This window comes from Amblyomma americanum, chromosome 4 (genome assembly GCF_052857255.1).
Source record: "Amblyomma americanum isolate KBUSLIRL-KWMA chromosome 4, ASM5285725v1, whole genome shotgun sequence".
Classification (NCBI taxonomy): domain Eukaryota; kingdom Metazoa; phylum Arthropoda; class Arachnida; order Ixodida; family Ixodidae; genus Amblyomma; species Amblyomma americanum.
Genome location: NC_135500.1, coordinates 220,733,148 through 220,753,835, shown reverse-complemented (window position 1 = coordinate 220,753,835; position 20,688 = coordinate 220,733,148). Strand labels below are relative to the sequence as shown.

Here is a 20,688-nt window from a genome sequence, read left to right as displayed (position 1 = left end):
ACTCAGTCTTGATAAACGTGATCAAGCTCTTGCAAAATTAGTTTTTGTCAGCACCCAGCAGAACAGAAGAAAAGGAGAGGTGTTTCGCAATACAATACAACCTTGTTGATGAGTTCCCGGTTTATAGGATTTCCCGGTTCGTACGCTCAAAATCGCGGACATTAAAAATGTCCCACAGAGTTACACTATATTTTTCCCGATTAATACGTTCCCGGAAAACACGATTTCCCGGCTACTACGTTTAAAATTACGACAAATGGTGTCGTATAATACGTTTGTTAACAAACCACACAAGTGAAAACATACAAGTGGGCCGAACGAGAGGCCACGCGATATGTTTTTTGCGGCAGTCACTCGCCGTGGTGGTTTCTCTGTAGTGCCTCGATGCAAGGAGGCGAAGCATCACCACCATCACCAAGAACAAAAAAAAAAACGGCGCGCTAGCATTCGCGACGGCCGTTTCTGCAGGGACGCGGTATGAAGAGGAGAAACGCTGAGGTTTCTTCGCGGTACATAAGGGAAAGGAGGCGAAGCTTCTGCGAACTACAGCGATGCGCTTATATACGAACGGGCCGGGCCTGGGAAATGCAGCTTAAAAAGCAGGAACACTGCGACAATCAGCCGCCGCAATGGCTTTCTCACAGTACTGGGGAGCAAAGGGGCGAAGCATCCGAAAATGAGAAGGAAGAGATTTCTGTCACCTTCGTCACTGCCATCGACAGACCGGACACTTTACGAATTTCCTTACGCGCTAATGAAAGCGCAAACGCGGACTGAATTCAGCGAGCACTGGAATAGGATCTGTTCAGCTTTTGTGTCAAGAAATGCCAATCGACATTTTTATAAAGTGAAATTGTAAATAAATGTCCTTTTACCTCATTCAACAGTCACATTTCTCAAAACCAGGCCGTTTGGATCATACGTTTTCTCGCATAATACGTTTTTTCCCGCAATAAAAAAGAAGTATCAACGAGGTTTTACTGCACTTGTGAGTGCATGCCCACAGCAAGCAAGCAAATGATAACATGCATTCTCTGCACCAAATCATCATCTTAAGTTCTGAAAACTGAACAAAAAGGTGAGGCAATTTTGAGGGCTTTCTGGGAATGTAATGAAGCCGGACAACAGGACCAGTGAGGACGTGTTGACGATCAGTAGAACACATTTTCAGGACGATGAAATGTCCTCATAAATGCGTTCTCAGGATGTCCTGGGGATGCAGTTGTGCAGTCTGGGATTGTGTACACTAGATGGTCTTAAATAATAACTTAATGAAAAAAGTTGGCTGGTGCAAATAGTGTCTTTCTTGGTTTGAAGTGAATTCGAAGCAAGCAGTAGTTTTTTTTTTTTTTTAATAATTATGAAGCAAATATTTTGAATACTTCTGGCACACAAGACAGGTTTAACGGCACAGCAGAAATTTTCAAAATTGCATTTTGGTAACACAAAAGGCTATTACATGAAAAAAAAAGAGGATGCATTGGAGCTCTGTCCACTCATTGAAGCTGTGTCAAGTTTCTGAAAATATAGCCACTGGAACTTGCAGAGCCATGTACGTGAACCAGACATGTTTGTCATGTGTCTTTTGTTGTGCTCTATCCTCATGCTGCTGAAAAACAGTACGTAATTTGCACCTATTTCACCTATTTGTGGAACTTCCAACTGCCAATCTCAACTGCATCGTTGTATAGCTGCTGCTTTTAAGCGGTGACCACATGGACACCTGCTAGGCGTACACACCACACCAGGTGTCAAAAAGGGGCACCCATCCAAGTGCTTTTTGCTAGCCATGCTTGCACCGTCCCGCTTGCTTAGCGAATTTCATGTGGAGAAGAGCGGCTGCGGCAGCTGCCATCAGCTCAGACTTGTCCCGCGGAAGTAGCACACACTGCCATGCTGCTTCCCACGCAGGCACCTGGCAGGTACAACCTGGGCGCCTCCTCGCGTGTGCTGCCGCAATTAGCAGGTGTTCATGGAGTGAAATAAGAATACTCCAGATTTGATCTAAAAGTTTTTGGAAGTTTGGCTGACTTGATGTTTGTCGTTCAAAGTAAAAGCACACAATAAGACGCCTGCAAATGAGCTGAAGCACGAAAATGAACAAATAAGTACATTTTAAGTGACAGCTGATGTAAGGCTATAGACATGCTTCTTTAAGCCTAGAAGATAAGAGTGAGAAGAGTTCACATCGTGCCACATTATGTACTGACATCAGACAAATTTACAGCTTCAAAGAGGTGGACACTAAAGAGTAAGTCAACGTAAAAACCAATAGTACAAAATGAAATTCTTTAGCGTTACCCAACAATGAATTACATGGTGATTACTGCACTGCAAAGCAAATAATACACATGCACATAAAAAACTATGCTCATGACAACATTCAGTACACCTGGCTGATTTCACAACATTTTTTTGTTAGTGTAACTATTTGACGGTCTCTTTAGGCACTGTATATTGTCTTTCTTGGAAAAACCATTCCAAAGCACTTCAAAGGGGCTCAAATTCACCACATAGATAGAATCGAAGTGAACATGGCCCCCACCAAGTTGTACACTTCTACACAAAGCTTTGGTCTATGGGGGTATAATGTCATGAGGGATGCCGTTATGAAGGGCTGCTGAAATTTCGACCATCTGGGGTTTTTTCACACGCACTGACATCGCACAGTACACGGGCCTCTAGAATTTCGCCTCCATCGAAACTGGACCGACGCGGCCGGGTCTTTTGAGTCAGCAGCCGAGCGCCATAACCACTGAGCCACCGCCCTACACACAAAGCATAAGTTTGCTCATGAATGGAGTGCAAAAGCAAGGATCCCTTCCGTCCTTACAGACCTATGATGCAATACCACAACACCACCAGCGCCACCCTCGACCAAGGCAAATTGAATGAGGGGCTCGTTTTGACAAACATATTTAAGGAAGCCAACAGTCACCGAAACTAAGGGCGTAGGAAAATGTTTCTAATTTTTTTAAAATTGTAGTGCCAACATATTGGTTTACTTATTGGTTAAAATTACTTATAAAGCAGCAGAAAAAACAACCATGCCGTCGGTGGGATCCAAACCCACGACCTCCGAATATCGCTTACACGCAAAACATAAATGCCCACGAAAGCAACAGATGGGACAGCCGTCGCCATAGCTCAGTTGGTAGAGCACCGGACGCGATATTCGGAGGTCGTGGGTTCGGATCCCACAGGTGGCATGGTTGTTTTTTCTGCTGCTTTATAAGTAGTTTTCTTTAAACCAATTGATTGGCACTACAATTTAAAAAAAAATTAGAAACATTCCCCTATGCCCTTGGTTTCGGTGACTGTTGGCTTCCTTAATGTGTGTGTGTCAGCAGATGTTTTTTGATGTTTATTTCATCTTGGAAAATTGGTGTTTTTTTGGCTAGTGGTACGGCGCAAACTCTAAAAGCGGTAATTATCGGTGGAAAAAAAGATCAGTCTAGAAAAGTGGGCATGCACGCCAGGACCTTATTTTTTTTTTACTTCATTCATAAATATAATGTGCATAGTTAGTGGTAGTAGTACACTTGCCAACCTTTATGACTCTGTTCAGTTAGCATGCTTTTGTTGACAGCACCCAACTTCGAAAATGCTCATTCAGCATTAGGACTGGAGATGTTAAAAGAAGATCGGGACAAAACGAAGTAGTCGCATGCATACAGTTTCAAAAACAACACAGCGAAAAAGCAACGGCGCTGTCCCGATATGGTGGCAAGTTCCGGCCTCCAGCTACAGCTTTTTCAGGCTGGAGTCATCCCTCACTAAAGGTCTGATAGCAGTGCACGAAATCCTCTTCCAGCTCAGTCTTCCACAGTTGTCAACAACTGGGACGTGTGTATAGGGGTCATCTGTGAACTGCAATGATGTACAGGAGCTGCGACTTACAAACCTAGGTCGTCATCTATCATATTAATTTAATTTGACTGTCCATGTTTCAGTGGTCTTCTGCAGTTCCTGATTCCATTTTTTTTAGCAGGGCGACAAGCTTCACGTCAACGACAGGACACATCTCGTATAGGAGGTTCTTGCTCCGGCTGAAGGGTCTCAGTAATGGGGTAGACGTCTCGTATAGAAAGTCCATTCTCAGAAGTTCCTGCACATATTACAGTTTAGACTAGCGCTTTGAGCTTTCGGCTCCTCTCTCTGATGGTGTCGGTGCTTTTGAGAAATGGGGAAACTTGGCACTAATGCTGCACAGCATTGGCAACAGGCTGATAGAAAATCATCATGAGGGGCTCACTGTGGAGATGGTTTTTTTTGTTGTTGTTCAATACCTAGTAAGTGATAGACTTAACGATGCTATTCTAGCAGCTTTTGATCAGAGCCATGATACAGTACTCTCTGCTGAGACTGTTACCGCTTTTGCCCATGAGCTCGGCCAAATTTGAGGTTTCTTCGCCGTAGATTTTAAAAAAGTGGTGCCACTCACTGACCGGTAAAACTGGTACTAATGACAAAAACCTCCCTTCAATAGAGTGTGCTGCAGTGTTTAGGTGCTCGGTGGTGCTCACTGCACTTTTCAAAAGAGGAAACGAAGCACTGCGGCAATATTCTAGTTGACAAAGGTTTGAAATATCGGTGTTACTGTTCTGAGAGTCTCCTCAGAGTTTCTACTCCTTGAAAGGCAAAAGAGGAGAATTCTTTCTCGGTGAATGACTCTTGGCCAGCCTCAACACAGCCAGAAACTGGTGCTTTTCAGTTTTAACCAGTCCCATAATTTTTTTACCGCAACTGTTTATCGGCGTTTTTTTTTTGGTTAAATCCGGAAAGTACTCAGCCTAGTTGTGATGGACGCTTGCTTATTATGAAAGAGGGAGGTGCTACCATCAAAGTATGTATTAGGGGAAGATACAACGAACACCTCTACCTACACAACTTGGTAACAGAGCATGAGGAGGCACTGCAAGCGGAGAATGATGAGCTACTTCTGTGTCATTCCTCCACTGTTCCCATGGAGGTAACGCGGCAACCCAAAACAGCAAAAACAATAAAAATGATGATGGGTTTTTATGGCGCAAGGGCATCTGTGGCCAAAGAGCGCCAGGGCACAAGGTATTTTTCTTCTACTCAAGGTGGGGTCGGAAACCCACTTCCCAAGCATTTCACCCTAAATAAGCCGAGCAAGAGGCCAGGGGAAAGCTTGTACCCATTGTATCACTGGTGAGTATACGGCGGCACTGGGGATCGAACCCTGCACCTCTCGCATGCGATGCGGATGCTCAGACCACTAGGCCACTGCTGCGGTAACAATAAAAAAAAAAATAAACACAGGAGGTATGGAATGCCGACAAAACTTTTTACCAGATGAGGCCCTCAAAAACGCATGCCTTGAAAGAAGATGCTTAGCGCTGCTGGAAAATGCAGTAAGCTTCATGTTGGCAGCTTTCTGTGGGCACGCATGAATAGCAGCAACCAGTGGTCACAGTTTGTTATTGAGAAGACTCGCAAGGTGCAATTCTTTGGAAGCTACGTTCTCGCACGCTACATGCACGATACTAAGACCTCAATGAAGCACATTTTATTTCTTCAACGAGTGTGCCACTAGGCGTAAGTTAAGATGGGGCGCGGCGATAACAGGCGACTTGTGCTAGTTGGGTAGCTGAGTTCGACATTGACATGGCAAAACAAAAGTGATAGGGGTTTAATGTAGTTAGACCGAGTACATGTGCGAAAGCAGGGGACACGTAAGCTCCGCCTTAAAGGCTCTAGTGAGCTAATGCCCATATATGTAGAATTCGTCATTCTGTCCTTTACAATCATAGATCGCAGTGAGTCCTTGTAGCACTACCAGCACAGTGGTTAAGCAATGAGCCACTGCACTGGCAGGTGGCTGTTTCTATCACAGCCAGAAGAGCAACCCATGTTGCTCTTCTCGAGCAACCTCTCCAGGGCAATCATTAATTTAACTGCATCTACCACAGCGGTCAGTTTGCTCACAATTCGGTGGGCAGGTTGTGATGATGTCACAACGTTACATGACCTAGGTGGCACAACGCGCTTCCCCCATTGGCTACAGCTGGTGCGACGGTCCTACGAACTTACCCGAGCTTCCTCTCATTGCCTGCAGCTTGAGCGACACTCCCCCGGACGTACCCGAGCTTACCCAAGTAAATCGGGTAAGTTCAAGTTAGTTTGGAGCACAAGACAAGACAAGATGCTCACTCTGAGCTGGACAAGACAGTGCACAGGACAGTGTGCAAACGAGATTCTTGCTGGAATTGTCTGGAATGGTGCTTTCGCACCAAAAAAAAAGAAGGAGAGTTCTTCTCGTGCTCAACAATCATGTGGCGCTCCACTTGCTGCCTTGCCTCATACTGCGGTGATCATGCTCTTCTGCCACCAAACGTGACGAGGAGGACTAGCCACTTGACATTGGCATGCTCAAGGTATCCTGTCGATGGTGCATCATCAGCACATATTGATAGCAATTGCCCAACCAGGAGCCGCAACAAGTTCGACTGCATCAAGAATTGCTTCTGTAGGGCAGAATTTGGGGATCCAGGAACATACATCCTCATCATCATCATCATCAACTCAACTACACCCACTGCAGTGCAAAGGCCTCTCCCCTGCCTCTGCAATTAACCCTGTCCTTTGCCAGCTGTGCCCACCCTATGCCTGCAAACTTTCTAATCTCATCCGCCCACCCAACCTTCTGCCGCTTCCTGTTACCCTTAAGGACCTGTGTTGTAGGCGTTACCGAAAAAATGTAACTAAATACGTAACTCGTTACGCTAAGAAAAAAGGAACGTGTTACCACCCTACGTTACCTATAAAAGAAGTAACGTGTTACCGTTACCGTTACCAAAGAAAAGTACTGCACGTCACTTTGCCGTTACATCATGTCCATTAATTTTAATTAGTGCATCTTCACTTTAAGATCTCACGATAACAATTTTATAAAGCTCATATTTCACATATAACTTCTATCCCAAACAACCATTTTATGCGATATCCTTATTCAACGAGAAGACTTTGCACAAATGTGCAGGAGCTTAGCAATGTTATAGTGGCCTAAAGTTGCCCGTAGAGTTGGATTGCCCTTAGAGTTGAAGTGTTGGATTTTAACTCTGTGGCACATGGTAAAGCGATCTTCTGAATGTGGCATTAAACACAAAATGGCACTTCATCATCAAATCTAACTTCGCAAAAAAAACATCGCTAAACTGTCAACAATTTTAGAGTAATTCTGAAAAATTTGATGTTCCAAAATGCTCGGCATGCTTCCACTCTTTAGAGAGTTGTGTGTGTGTGCGAGTGGTTCGGGAAGGGGAGCTAGGCGAAGGCAAGTGTGGGAATGCGTCTTCGTGCACGTGTTTCATGCTTTATGGCTATTTTCTCTTCTTTTTTTAGTTGGATGCATCGTCAAGAGCAGGTGTTTTCTGGCATGGATGTGAGCCGCAACAAAGGTCGTCGAAAGCACCTGTTTGTTTATTTGCAACATCACTTAAGGCGCTCTGCGCTTTTTTTTTTCAAGAAAAAGGGAACGGAGTGGGTGACAACTGGAACAAAAAGTAACTAGTAACGTGACACCTCACGTTACCAAAAAATGTTAACGTAAGTATGTTACCCGTTACAGGTCCCAAATGGTAATGAGTACGTTACTAAGTTACCGAAAAAGTAACGCGTTACCACCAACACTGTTAAGGATCAGCGGTTATCTTGCATGCCTTCACAGTACATGCCCTGCCCAAGCCCATTTCTTCCTCTTGATTTCTACTAAGATATCATTAACCCGCGTTTGTTCCCTCACCCACTCTGCCCGCTTCCGGTCTCTTAACGTTACACCTATCATTTTTCTTTCCATGGCTCGCTGCGTTGTCCTTAACTTAAGCTGAACTCTTTTTGCTAGCCTCCACGTTTCTGCCCCATAGGTGAGTACCGGTAAGATACAGCTGTTATATACGTATCTCTTGAGGGGTATTGGTAACCTGCTATTCATGATCTGAGAGAACCTGCCATATGCGCTCCACCGCATTCTTATCCTTCTAGTTATTTCCCTCTCATGATCCGGATCAACGGTCACTACCTGCCCTAAGTAGACGCATTCCTTTACCACTTCAAGCCCCACGCTGCCAATTGTGAACTGCTGTTCCCTTGCTAGACTGCTGAAAACTACTTTCGTTTTCTGCATGTTAATTTTTAGACCCACCGCTCTGCTCTGCCTGTCTAACTCATTGATCTTGATTTGCAGTTCACCTCCTGAGTGACCCAGCAAGGCAATGTCATCAGTGAATCGCAGATTATTTAGGTATTCTCCATTTACTCTTATTTCCAACTGTTCACAATTCAGGCCTCAGGATACCTCGTGTAAACAGGCAGTGAATAGCATTGGCGAGATCGTGTCTCCTTGCCTGAAGCCCTTCCTTACTGTAATTTTATTGCTGACTTTATCGAGGACTATAGTAGCTATACAGTGGCTATATATATACCTTCCAGTGTTCTGACATAAGGTTCTTCTACGCCCTGATTATGCAATGCCTGCACCGACACGTTAGGCCCCTCACAAACAAAACAAGCTTTATCGAGGACTATAGTAGCTATACAGTGGCTATATACTTCTTCCAGTATTTTAACATAGGGCTCTTCTACATCATGATTTTGCATGCAGATTTGTTGGTGTGCCGTCGAGTTGGCAGCCTGGACACAGTTTGCCCAACCTGATGTCACCTAAGATGACTTAGTTGATGCGTATGATGACGCTGACATCGGAAAGCTATACACTGACGAAAATAATAGTAGGTGAAGTAAGAGAACTGCCAGAACCTGATGAGGATGATGACGAGACGACTGACCTAGCACCTGCTACCGAGAGTGCTTCCGCCACGGTTAGTTACATCGCTTTCCTAAACCACCTTGTTGGTAGCAAGGGTATAGGTGAAGAGCATATAGCTGCACTAAAGAGCTTGGATAGAGTGCACTAAAGAGCTTGGATAGAGCGGTAATAGGGTCTTGTTAGAATAAGGAAACAGACATAAAGGACTTACACTGTCAGACTTTGTATGTTTGTCTGTAACATAGGAAGTAGTACACTTAATAAAAACCTCGAATACAATCTGCACAACTGTCAGGTTCGTTAAAAGTTGGCTTGACTGTATATGTATACACTCAACAAGTTGTACACTTTCTATAAGCGTGTAACACTTATAGTCAGCCAGCGTTTGGAAATGCATTGTGCTGCACACACCTTGCAACAGCTCCTGGGTGGCAGCAAAGGCCCTCCGAAGCTTGACAGGTTCCTCCAGGTCAGGCACATCGTCTCCCAGCTGCTTGAAGCACTGAGCGAGGGCTGTGCCTCCCAGGCGTTTCTTTCCAGCATTCAGGCTAACATAAAGGAGTAGCCCTGAAAAGGAGAGATTTTCTTTTGCTCTCCAGGGCATGAATTAAGTAAGTGCTCTTTTTCATTCCGGTCAACTGCTCTCAAAACAGCTTCGACATTAGTTTTAGCAAGCTTCTTTGTGCACAGACTGCAATTGTTGTATAATCTTTGTTGCACTACACCTTGTCCATGCTTCTCTTGTAAACTTGTCAACTTTTGGTTTGTGTTTGCATGCATTCAAATATAATTTGATGCTGCTGAACTATGTGGCACATGGGGCCTCATCAAGCAGCCTTCTTTATGAAGCTCTTTAGGGAAGTAGAAAGCACTGGCAGCATCTAATACAACAGAAAGGGCAGCAAATAAAATGGAGGCTCCCAATGAAACAGAATAAATAAACAAGTAATGTGTCCAAGCCCACGAGTGCCGCATTCAGCCTCAGCCCAAAAATACAGAAAGTGCACACATCTGAAAACCACATTCTCTTTTTTTTTTTCAAGCATGCAAAGAACCAACGCCAATTAGACACACACATTACAATGTTCTTAAAGGAAACTGCATGCTAACAAACTTTTTGAAAACCTTGGTCACCTTCACTTCCGACACTAGGCAGTTTCAAGTCGGGGGTCACTGTAGCAGCAACGTTGGGGCACGGTGCATAGGTGGAGATGACAATGGCACCTGCAGTAAAGACAGCACAGTTGGTCAACAACTGCCAACATAAGAAAGGGCTAGGTGACAACAAGCACAAGTATATCTGGCCACTCTATACACCACAAAAGATCTAGCCCAGCCAATAAGATAGTACAAAAGTACAAAAGAATATTCGACATTTTGAATACGAATCGAATATGTTTGATGTTCGGTTCGTATTCGTACTCGAGAAATTGATATTCGAGAATTTCCGAATATTCAAAACTCCCGAATAATTGCCGCCCATCGTATACCGCGCCGCCTTTCATAAATTCGACCGTGGCAATGATCAAGTTTAAAGTTCCAGGAAAACAATACAAAGGACCTGTTTTCTTTCTTCTCTGTCATTTAACTCGCGAACAGATCGCATTCCGACGCCGCTAGGCTTGACCTCATGCGAAATTCCGCATGTGGGCTTTCCCACATATCACATGTGCTGTGAACAAGATGGCTGACGACCCGCTTAGAAGGATCGCAAGGCGAAAGCGCGCTTTTATTTATCTTTCAGTAATATGTTACATATTTAATACCCACACCCATGGCATTCATCCTGTTGCCTTCATAACTCTCTGGGCGTAACCTCCGAAATCTCGTTTTGGTCAGCTAGGTATGCAGGAAAGCCTAATTGCAGGTTTTCGCGTGAGGCTACCAAAGGGGCGAGTCGAGGAGCAAGCGATCCTGTAAAAAATCCCACCTATTGCATGGTGCATTGTAACCTGCGCACCTCTTAAGCGGGCGTAATTTCAGGCATGACAACATTCGGAGGGCCCCAGTCGCTAGACCAACAAATAGCCTGGCCATGTGTTTCAGTTTCTGGGCTCCACAGTCCAATCCCAGCTCTGCGCCACCTTTGGACGCCGACTGGCGAATTCCTGGTCATTTATTTTTCCTTTTTAGAAGCAGTCTCACCGTTCTGACGCCTTTACACGTTACCCCCTTGCTTACGTTTGCATTCTTAATCCCGCATGCGCGATGGAGCCACCTCAAAAAGCTTTACCGCATTTTCGGCAGGTTTTAAAGTGCTAGCGTTAAAGGCCCCGTCTCCAGAAAATCCAGTGTCGGCGCTGTGAACGAAAAATCACGGACATCCATGGCCCTGGCAGGTGGGCCAGGTCGCATATACCTTGCAGCGTCAACACAACCTGCCCACCATGGCAGGTAGCAGTTAGATTAGTGATTGGTCTCTCGGGAAGAGCAAACTGGGCCGCATCAGGCCCACCACTGGAAGCACCTGCCATCGCAGGGGAGTGGCGCATCACTTAACCACTGCGCCAGGAGGGGAATGAAGACCATCAGGTATCTATGAATGTAAAGCAGAGAATGACCTTCTGCACATATGAGAATTAACCCATTAAGCTATCGCTCCATACTCTTAAGGCAAAGCTTAAGTGTCCCCTCTCGTTTTACAGTGATAGCTGTCAGGTGCCCGTCCTTGGGTTTCACGTCGTAGTCATCCACCGTCGTCGCCGTCAGCGTAACCAGTGGGTGCACTTACCGGTTAGGCCAGTCAACCTGGGTTGCATAAGGCTACGGGTGGCTCTGGAACAGCTGCCCACCAGTGCAGGGGTGCATCACTTGACCACTACAGCAGTGCCCAAGGAATATATGCCCAAAACTAAACGTCTAACCAGCTATCGCTGAATCTCACATTACACAAACATAACCGTCCTGTGAGCTTTTTTTTTTTTTTTTTCTGGGCCACGGGACCCAAGAGCTCCAAACCAATGTCTAAGCGGATAGGTTACCCAACCTTCTCTGCTGGATAATAAAGTTATTTCGATCAATGAATCGGGGCCATGGGGCATTTTATAAATCCACCTTCAGATAACCCAGGCATTTCTTTCAGTCCCTTGAGCTCCAAATTTATGAGGTTTAACTGCCATCATGTTATTTTTGTTCCTAGTCTTGTCATGTTATGGATTCCATTTTGCATGACCATATTACAGGCTGCGTACTGTTATGGTGTGTAAACAAGCAGTTTACATTTACATTTCTTTGCGCATCATGTTTTTTTTATACGGTGCTGAGGCAGTCTAGTTTTGTTTATTTTGCAGTTGCAAGGACCAAGCACTATTTTGACTAAAATAATGGCAATAACGTTTGCTTGTTTATCATTTTCTGAAATATTTTTTTTGTACTGAATTTGATTTTGTACGATATACGATTCGATATTCGAAGCTGTTTTTTCTTCATATTTGTATTCGATTCATATTCAAAAATTTCAGTATTCGCACATCCGTATAGACCGTTTACAGAGAGCAGTTTGCTCTCTCCACGGCAGGCGGCGCCACTAGGACGGCCGTCACTTCTGGCCGTCGGAGCCATCGTTAGCAGCATCGGCGTGCCGTGCGGAACGCTGCTGCGCTTCTTGTATATGAACGTCAACCGACTCAAGCAATCTAGCTGTGATACAAATGTCATGCGTATTGATGAATTAATATCTAGAGCTGATGTCCCTATGGTCTAGTGTCAAAAAAATAGTCGCACTTGTTACACATGGTAAACTTCGCGACACAACTGCCGCCGTCTTTCGAAGAGTTGTCTTGCGACTTTATTACGCTTTCAGGGAGAACAGAACGTTGACGTTAAACATCTCACAAATGCAATGCACCAGTTTATTTCAGAGCCAGCAGTAGCTGCGGGAATGCCAGATCGAGCGTACATGCCTGTAACCATTCTCATTTTCGACAAACAATGATCCAATACATTGAACTCGTTACAGTATTATTTGCCAATGCAGCTGAATACGCATTTAATGGCCGCATTTTGTTTTCTCCCCTTTTTATATGTTTTATTTTACCTTTTCCGCACCGCTCTCTTTCCGCCTTTATCTCCCAAATTTCCTTCCCCGCGCAGCATAGCATGCCAGATATTTTGAAGCACTGGCTATATTATGTTTTTCCATTAAAGGGTTTCTTTCTATATATAATTGGTGCTGTTTTAGACCTTTGCAAAAAGTGCTTCCTGGGCTTCGATGCAGCGCTCACTAAACTGTCGTGCCTACTTGGCGCTAGCACAGTGGAAGTGGCAACGGAGCTTTTGCAAATGTCCTCAGAGGAGGTGCTTCGACATGCAATTCTCTCGCCCAGTGCAAAGCTTTACAGAAGTACTGTAATGCACCGGGGAGAGGTGAAATTTATCAAGACATGTATATTTCCACTTACTCCGGCAGGCTACATCTGCGGGTAATGAACTCCGGAGCAGTTTTCAGTTTTACGTAATTAACAACAGCGCAGAGTCGAACTTCGCCGAACTTCTGAACGGCCCTTGAAAAACATGCATATTTTTCTTCTGGAAGCCGGAATGTTAACGGAGGATAAAGTAAAAACCTGGGCGATCGGCCAACGATCACACGCACGTTCGGTTGAAAGCCGTGTCCACAGTGCTGAGCAGTGAACGTTCTTAGTAGCTGTGAACCCATATTCCTTCACTCGGAAAAAACATCGGGCTCTAAAAAGCAAGCTTTCAGGCATTGTCCCGCTTTTAATCTGCAGTTCGACGGCAAGTTATGCGGTCCACAAATTGCGTTATACGGTGAATTGACTGAATAAATATGGCGCGTTTGTTGACAAATTCGAACCGATGTGGGCGGTCTGAAGGAGACTAGTAAATGAGCTGGTTGAACCAAACGTTTTGCAGTACCAATACGTTCTATGAGCACTCACACTAAGTTTTTGTGCTGTCCGACAGCTCGTTATTTACAACGAGAGCTGGAGAAGCGTCTTGCTGCCGGGCACCAGCGCGCCGGCAGCCATCGGCTCCCAGAGATGGGGCCAGCGGAGGACCGCCAACCTTCCAGCGTGCAAAAAGTGACGAGAGGAGAGGGAAAGGTGCGAAGACACTGAAATTCAAATTCTGACTACAGATAACTCAGCTTCTTGAAAGTGCATTAAAAAAATTCTTGCTGGACAATTTTTGTGAAGCGGCATGCTTTAACATCCCTGGCATACCGCAACTTTATTAGTGCCCCTTTCAGAACCCCTTTAAGCATGAACATTGCATGCACCCATAGGTTTGCCTAAAGTAAACTTGATTACTGAGCCCTATGGAACCTCTGCTAGAATCACCTCACCGAAAGATATTAAAAAGAAACTCCTGGTTTTGCTTACAAGCTCCAAATTACTCACAAGCACCTCTGAGCCAGACGAGAATGGAAAGCACTAAACATTACATGACAGTGACTTCAACCAAAACCTTCTTCAGTGAATGTGTAGCATCAGGACTGGCATCAACAAAATAGGGCAGCTTTTGAAAAAAAGCCTAACTGAGCACTGGCATGCTATCATGTTAGGAAGATTCAAGGATTGCCTACAACTTCCAAACTTTCTCTTTTGTAGACACAACATTAAACTGCAATACACAAATCTTTTTAAACAGATGCCGGGCATATAAATGCCAAATAAAACCCAGTATTTAGGGCACGAAGATACATTGGCATTATTTTTTCTCTCCTTGTTTTGCCCTGTTCTGTGCTTGTGCTAGTTCACACCACATTTTTTTACTGCTTGCTAGCCTGTGTAGAATGCCATTGCTGCACCTCTCAATCCACCATTAAATTGCCAGAGGTAAATGAGGGCGCTATGTAAATAAACAAAAAAACAAATAGGCCATCTACATGCAAGAGCTGTCCTCACCGGGAGCCTTGACAGTGTCCTTGCCCACACGTGCAGCCATGCTCAGTGAGTCCTTGCCCCCATCCACAGCAATGCCTAGGGCGGCCATGGAGCTGCACATGGCCTGGCAAGCCTCATGCAGTGCGGCACCTTCCCCTGGAAGCTTGGCCGCCCACATCCAGTTGCCGCTGCACTTGACATCCTGTAAGGGGGGCCAATCTACATTGCACAGTGTTACGCACACAAATGCACCATTGGTACTGGACTGACACGTTATCATCATCATCATCATCAGCCTTACTACACCCACTGTAGGGCAAAGGCCTCTCCCATGTCTCTCCAATTAAGCCTGTCCTTTACCAGCTGCACCCACCCTTTGCCTGCAAACTTCTTAATCTCATCCACCCACCTAACCTTCTGCCACCCCCTGCTACGCTTACTTTCTCTTGGAATCCACTCTGTTACCCTTAAGGACCACCGGTTATCTTGCCTTCGCATTACATGCCCTGCCCAAGCTCATTTTTTCCTCATAATTTCAACTAAGATGTCATTAACCCGCGTTTGTTCCCTCACCTACTCTGCCCGCTTCCGGTCTCTTAACGTTACACCTATCGTTTTTCTTTCCATGGCTCGCTGCGTTGTCCTTAACTTAAGCTGAGCTCTTTTTGTTAGCCTCCACGTTTCTGCCCCGTAGGTGAGTACCGGTAAGATACAGCTGTTGTACGCTTTTCTCTTGAGGGATATTGGTAACCTGCTATTCATGATCTGAGAGAACCTGCCATACGCGCTCCACCCCATTCTTACCCTTCTAGTTATTTCCCTCTCATGATCCGGATCAGCGGTCACTACCTGCCCTAAGTAGACGCATTCCTTTATCACTTCAAGCCCCACGCTGCCAATTGTGAATTTCGTTTTCTGCATGTTAATTTTTAGACCCACCGTTCTGCTCTGCCTGTCTAACTCATTGATCATGATTTGCAGTTCACCTCCCGAGTGACTCAGCAAGGCAATGTCATCAGCGAATTGCAGATTATTTAGGTATTCTCCATTTACTCTTATTCCCGACTGTTCCCAATTCAGGCCTCGGGATACCTCCTGTAAACAGGCGATGAATAGCATTGGCGAGATCGTGTCTCCTTGCCTGACGCACTTCCTTATCGGAATTTTATTGCTGACTTTATGGAGGACTATAACAGCTGTGCAGTTGATATATATATATACCTTCCAGTGTTATGGCATAAGGTTCTTCTACGCCCTGATTATGCAATGCCTGTACCGACACGTTAGGCCCCTCACAAACAAAACAAGCTTATCGATGTGAATAAAAAACGAAATGAGTTTGCAAAACAAAGAGCACCACAAAATCAAAGACTGCACTGGGGCCTTTCAGAAATGAATAAATTAAAAATAATAAGAATTTCAGCATGAACATACGTTATCAAAAAGTTACAGCAAGAAAAGTTATAATTCTAATGATTTCTGGCAAATATTATGACACAAAACACAAGTTGCAGTTCACAAAAATGCAAAACATGAAATAGAAACATACACAGTTGAGCCCATTTATATAACGAACTCGACAGTCATGCGGATTGTGTTCATTGTATCCGAGTTTCGTAGTAGTAAGTGGACTTTCCGTGTTACAGTCAAATATGCAAAATCAGCTAGACAGTGCAAGTCTGTCATATGCATCTGTTCATTCAAACTGGACCCTATTACGGAGCTTTCCAAGCTCTCCAGAGCAGTAACATGCCCCTCCTCGATAGCACCCCTGCCCACAAGCTGCTTTAGGGACGCAATTGAACTAATCGCGGCAGGAGACTCCACGGCAGCTGTGGTAGGTTGGCCTCCTCGTCATCATCATCTTCGTCAGATTCCTGGCACTGGGAGAGTGCTCGCACTTCACAGCGCACTAATATTTTCTTCAGAGTATGGCTCTCCAAAGTTCGCGTCATCATCCTTACCAACGAAGTAATCCCAGGTGACGTCAGGTTGAGTTAGCTGCGCATCGACTACATCTTGCCACAAATCCGAATGCGTCCGATAACGTGGGTGTCTTACAGAGTCTTCCATCATTCCTGGGATCATAAACTCTGCCTTACAGAAACAATTCTTGATGCACCGTGCAGTGAGTTCCATCCACGTGAACTTACTCCATGGCGGTGAAGAGAGTTACCCAAACTGGGACATCGGCACCTGGTCAGTCAATTGCTATCAGTATACACTTGTGACGCGGCACAGATACGACACCTCAAGCATGTGAAATATGCCGATTTCAAGAGCCAGGTCTGGCTTGTCACCTTCGGTGGCAGAAAAGAGTAAATGTCGCAGTCAGTGTTACGTGACTCTCATTATTTCCCTTCCCCCCATCCTTTTTGGAGTGCTTGGCTTCGCTCGGGCAGATCATCAGCGGGTGGAGCAAGTGCTCTTCTTCACTAGGCTGACCTTAAATAAAGCTTTTCCTCCTCTGCAGTCAGAGAAAGAGTGGTGCGCCGCACAGTTATCGAGCACGAACAGGACCTTCCTACTTTTTGAAGCCACTCAGTGAACAAGTCACCTCTCATCCCCATACCTCCTCTAAATTTATTCCCAGTGGGCCACTTGTCAAAAAAAAAAAAAAAGATGTTGCGCATCGTCCAGGCCTTTGTGTTGTGCCTGTAGTGCACCAGAATGTGGCTTCCAAAGCACTGTGCCTTGCGAGTTTTCCTGGCGACACATGGCGGCCACCAGTTGCTGCCATTTATGGTCATGCGCAGAAGGGTGATTTCGCCTTTGGGTGGTCGCATCCCTTTTATAGAAAGGGGAGAAAGAGGTGTCATAACCGAGTTGTGTGGCAAAGCGTGTTCGTTGTATCTGAGATGCAATGCCATTGCCCTAATATACAATTTGACGTTAGCACCACCCTTGTTCTATACAGGGATTAGGTGGGGTAGGTGGGCGGGGCTTTCAGCTTTTCATCACTGCCTAGCGCAGTCTGCTCCAAGCTCTGGGAGCGTCAGGATCGCTGTTTCCATGTACTTACTGATAGTGCTCTGTCACGATGTGCGACGGCGTCGACTAGTGAGCAATGGTATGCCATCAAGTTCAGTGCTAAACTTGATAAGTGTTTTGCCGACACTTAACAAATGATTCAGCAAGTCTACGGGAATTCTGCTCAGTCACATTCCCAAGTTTCAACGTGGTTGAAGGCGTTTAAGGTTGGGGCAGGAAGACATCGATGATGAATCCCGCTCTGAATGGCCATCAACGACCAAAGTGACGAAAATGTGCCTCGCGTTCGTGATCTTTTGAACACAGACCGTCGAATGAGTGTGCAGATGATAGCAGACTCAATATTCCAAAAACTACCATGCACGACATCATAAGTGACAATTTGATCATGCGGAAAGTGTGCGCCAAACTGGTCCCCAAATTGTTGACCGAAGACTACAAGAACGAGTGGTGATCGCGAGCGAACTTTTGAAGCGTGTGCAAACTGAACCTTACTTTTTGGACAGTGTCATCACCAGCAACAAAACATGGCTATATGAGTACGACCCTGAGACGAAGAGCCAAAGTTCTGAATGGCACACCTCAGAGTCCCCTCGCCAAAAAAAAGGCAAGAATGAGCAAGTCAAAAGTGAAAGCAATGCTAACTGTCTTTTTGACGCCAAGGGTGTGGTCACAAAGAATGCGTACCCCAAGGGCAGACAATTAACGCTGTCTCCTACGTGGATGTGCTCGAGAGATGGAGAAGAAGGGTCCTCCAAGTGCAAAAGGAGATGGCCGATACCTGGCAGTTGCACTAAAACAATGCTCCCAGCCACACTTCTCCGTGCAAACGAGAGTTCCTGACCAAACACAACTTGGCAATGCTGCCCCAGCCCCCCTATAGTCCTGACCTGGCTCCGGCAGACTTCTTCCTGTTCGCGAGAATCATGAGCGCCCTGAAAGGAGTCCGTTTTGGCAACATCGAAGTGATCCAAACCGCCGTGACAAAGGCTCTAAACGAAGTTCCTGTCAATGCCTTCCAGGATGTGTACAGTGCATGGCAGAGCTGCTGGCAGAAATGTGTAGATGCCAAAGGGGACTACTTCGATGAATTTCAAACGTTTTTAACAATATCTTGAATAAATTTTTTTTACGGATAAAACTGCATTACTTTCCAGACACGCCTACAATGTGGTATACATTACAATAAAGAAACCATTAAAAAAATGTCAGCAAAGGAAAAAAAAATTGTTGCCAAAGAAAGGCTCCAACACTCGTTTTCAAAAGAATGAATAGTAACAATGTTAATAAACCAGATGAATGATTTCATAAGTTCAATGCAGCAAATCTGCTGGAGCAAAGCACAATGTGGCACATAAATCAAGCTGTAATACATATCTCCCACGAGAAACAAATTTCTGCAGAGCACAACGAAGAGAAATGCAAAACATATGCCAGCATATAATAGCTTCCAAACTAGCTAAAGTTTCTAGAATGATAAATGTCCATGGAGCTCTGGTCAAAGCTCAAGAAGAGACGGCACGCACACACGCACGTTAGTTATGGTTTCACTATGACCCTCCTCAAGAGTACTTAACTCAAACCAAGTGAAATGAAATAAAAGAATTGCATGCCCCATGGTGGTCGACAAGACTAATCCAGGGACTTCCAACTGGAATCTCTCATAGCCCACATGCAGCGTCAGAGTGTTGAAACCCACACAGCATCAGAAACCTTAGATGTCAGCAGCTCACCTACCTGCAGTGATGTGATCTGTGCAAACATGAGGTTGGTGACTGCCTCGGCCACTGACATCCTGGCCCCAGCAGCAGGACTCAGGAGGCCCTTTATTGGCTGCTCACCAATGGCAGTCGCAGACCCAACCTGGAGCAGAGAAAAAGGATGAATAAAAATCACATGATACGCTGTCTACACATGGCGCATTGATCGTAAACCCTAAGGCATGCTCACCGTGTCAAAGTATGAAAGAGACACCACGGCGACATCGGCAAGAGGTGTGTGCAGAGGCCCAACGCACTGCTGCTGAGCAACAAGCCCTGTGACACAGCGGTCGACCTGAGAATTGCAAAAAATGAGGCCTTCACTGAGTCAAAACAAACCTATAATAACAACAAAGTAATTACCACTTACAATGTTAGGGGTATTAACTTGAATGTCCAAATATTCACTTAAAAACAGCGCAGCTTGTCATACAGGCTCATGACACTACTACATCTTATTATCTCTGTTTTACAATATAAAACCTCACCAGATGCAAACTGTTTGTTTCCTTCGGGTACCTGCATGCAATGACCTTTTTTTTAAACAGTTGTCTGTGATTACTTCTGGCAACCTGAATTTTTGGTTCCTAATATTTCAGTCCACTCATTCAGGCATAAGCCAGGGTTTAAAAATCTCAGGTGTTGCGCACGTTACAGTTGTTTTGTGAAAAATTTCCTAATTCCCAATGTTTTTACCTCTTTGCTTGATGACACCTTTTCTATGTCATCAAAACATGCACTGAAACAATATTTATGAGTAAATTTTTCAACTAATTATTTCACACTAAAGTCTGCGATGTTTTCTCATTATACTGGCGACATATTGTACTATATGTCACCAGTTACAACTGCCAGCAGCAGCCCAACAAGACTCTTTGGCTTGGACTGATCCACTCTCTTTTTACCGAATCGTTAATGTCAGATATAAAGGCACCCTTCTTATTATTATTATTCGTGGTCAAGTAAAAAAATCTGCGCTTTATATAAGCAGCTTCCTTAAGTGTTGCGAGAGCCAACAAAGACTGTATCCATATTCAGTTGTTATTCCACAAGCAAGCATTTGATGAAGTTGAGAGTTAGAAGAAATCTCGTCAGGTCTGGGGAAATCATACTGAAACTTAAAAATATAGCAAGGTTAACCTGCAGATCAATACAATACAATGTGAAAAGAAAAATGGTTCAATACAACCTGACTATGAAACTGCCACTAATTCAAGCTCACAGCATATGTACAGGAGCTTCATCTGATCCTCATATCAGTGTGCGCAAACAAATAAAACAATTATAACTGTCTCAA

General features: G+C 44.8%; 1 protein-coding gene across 1 annotated transcript in view; it reads right to left on the bottom strand.

Moving 5' to 3' along the window:
- Nucleotides 1-20,688, bottom strand: part of Pfas (phosphoribosylformylglycinamidine synthase) — a 59,101-nt gene that overhangs the window by 19,648 nt on the left and 18,765 nt on the right. Inside the window, exons 13-17 of the mRNA XM_077663557.1 lie at nucleotides 19,582-19,686; nucleotides 19,369-19,494; nucleotides 14,662-14,842; nucleotides 9,926-10,015; nucleotides 9,203-9,358 (exon numbers count right to left, since the gene is read on the bottom strand). Coding sequence (XP_077519683.1) covers nucleotides 9,203-9,358; nucleotides 9,926-10,015; nucleotides 14,662-14,842; nucleotides 19,369-19,494; nucleotides 19,582-19,686 — 658 coding nt within the window. The remainder of the gene's footprint in view (nucleotides 1-9,202; nucleotides 9,359-9,925; nucleotides 10,016-14,661; nucleotides 14,843-19,368; nucleotides 19,495-19,581; nucleotides 19,687-20,688) is intronic.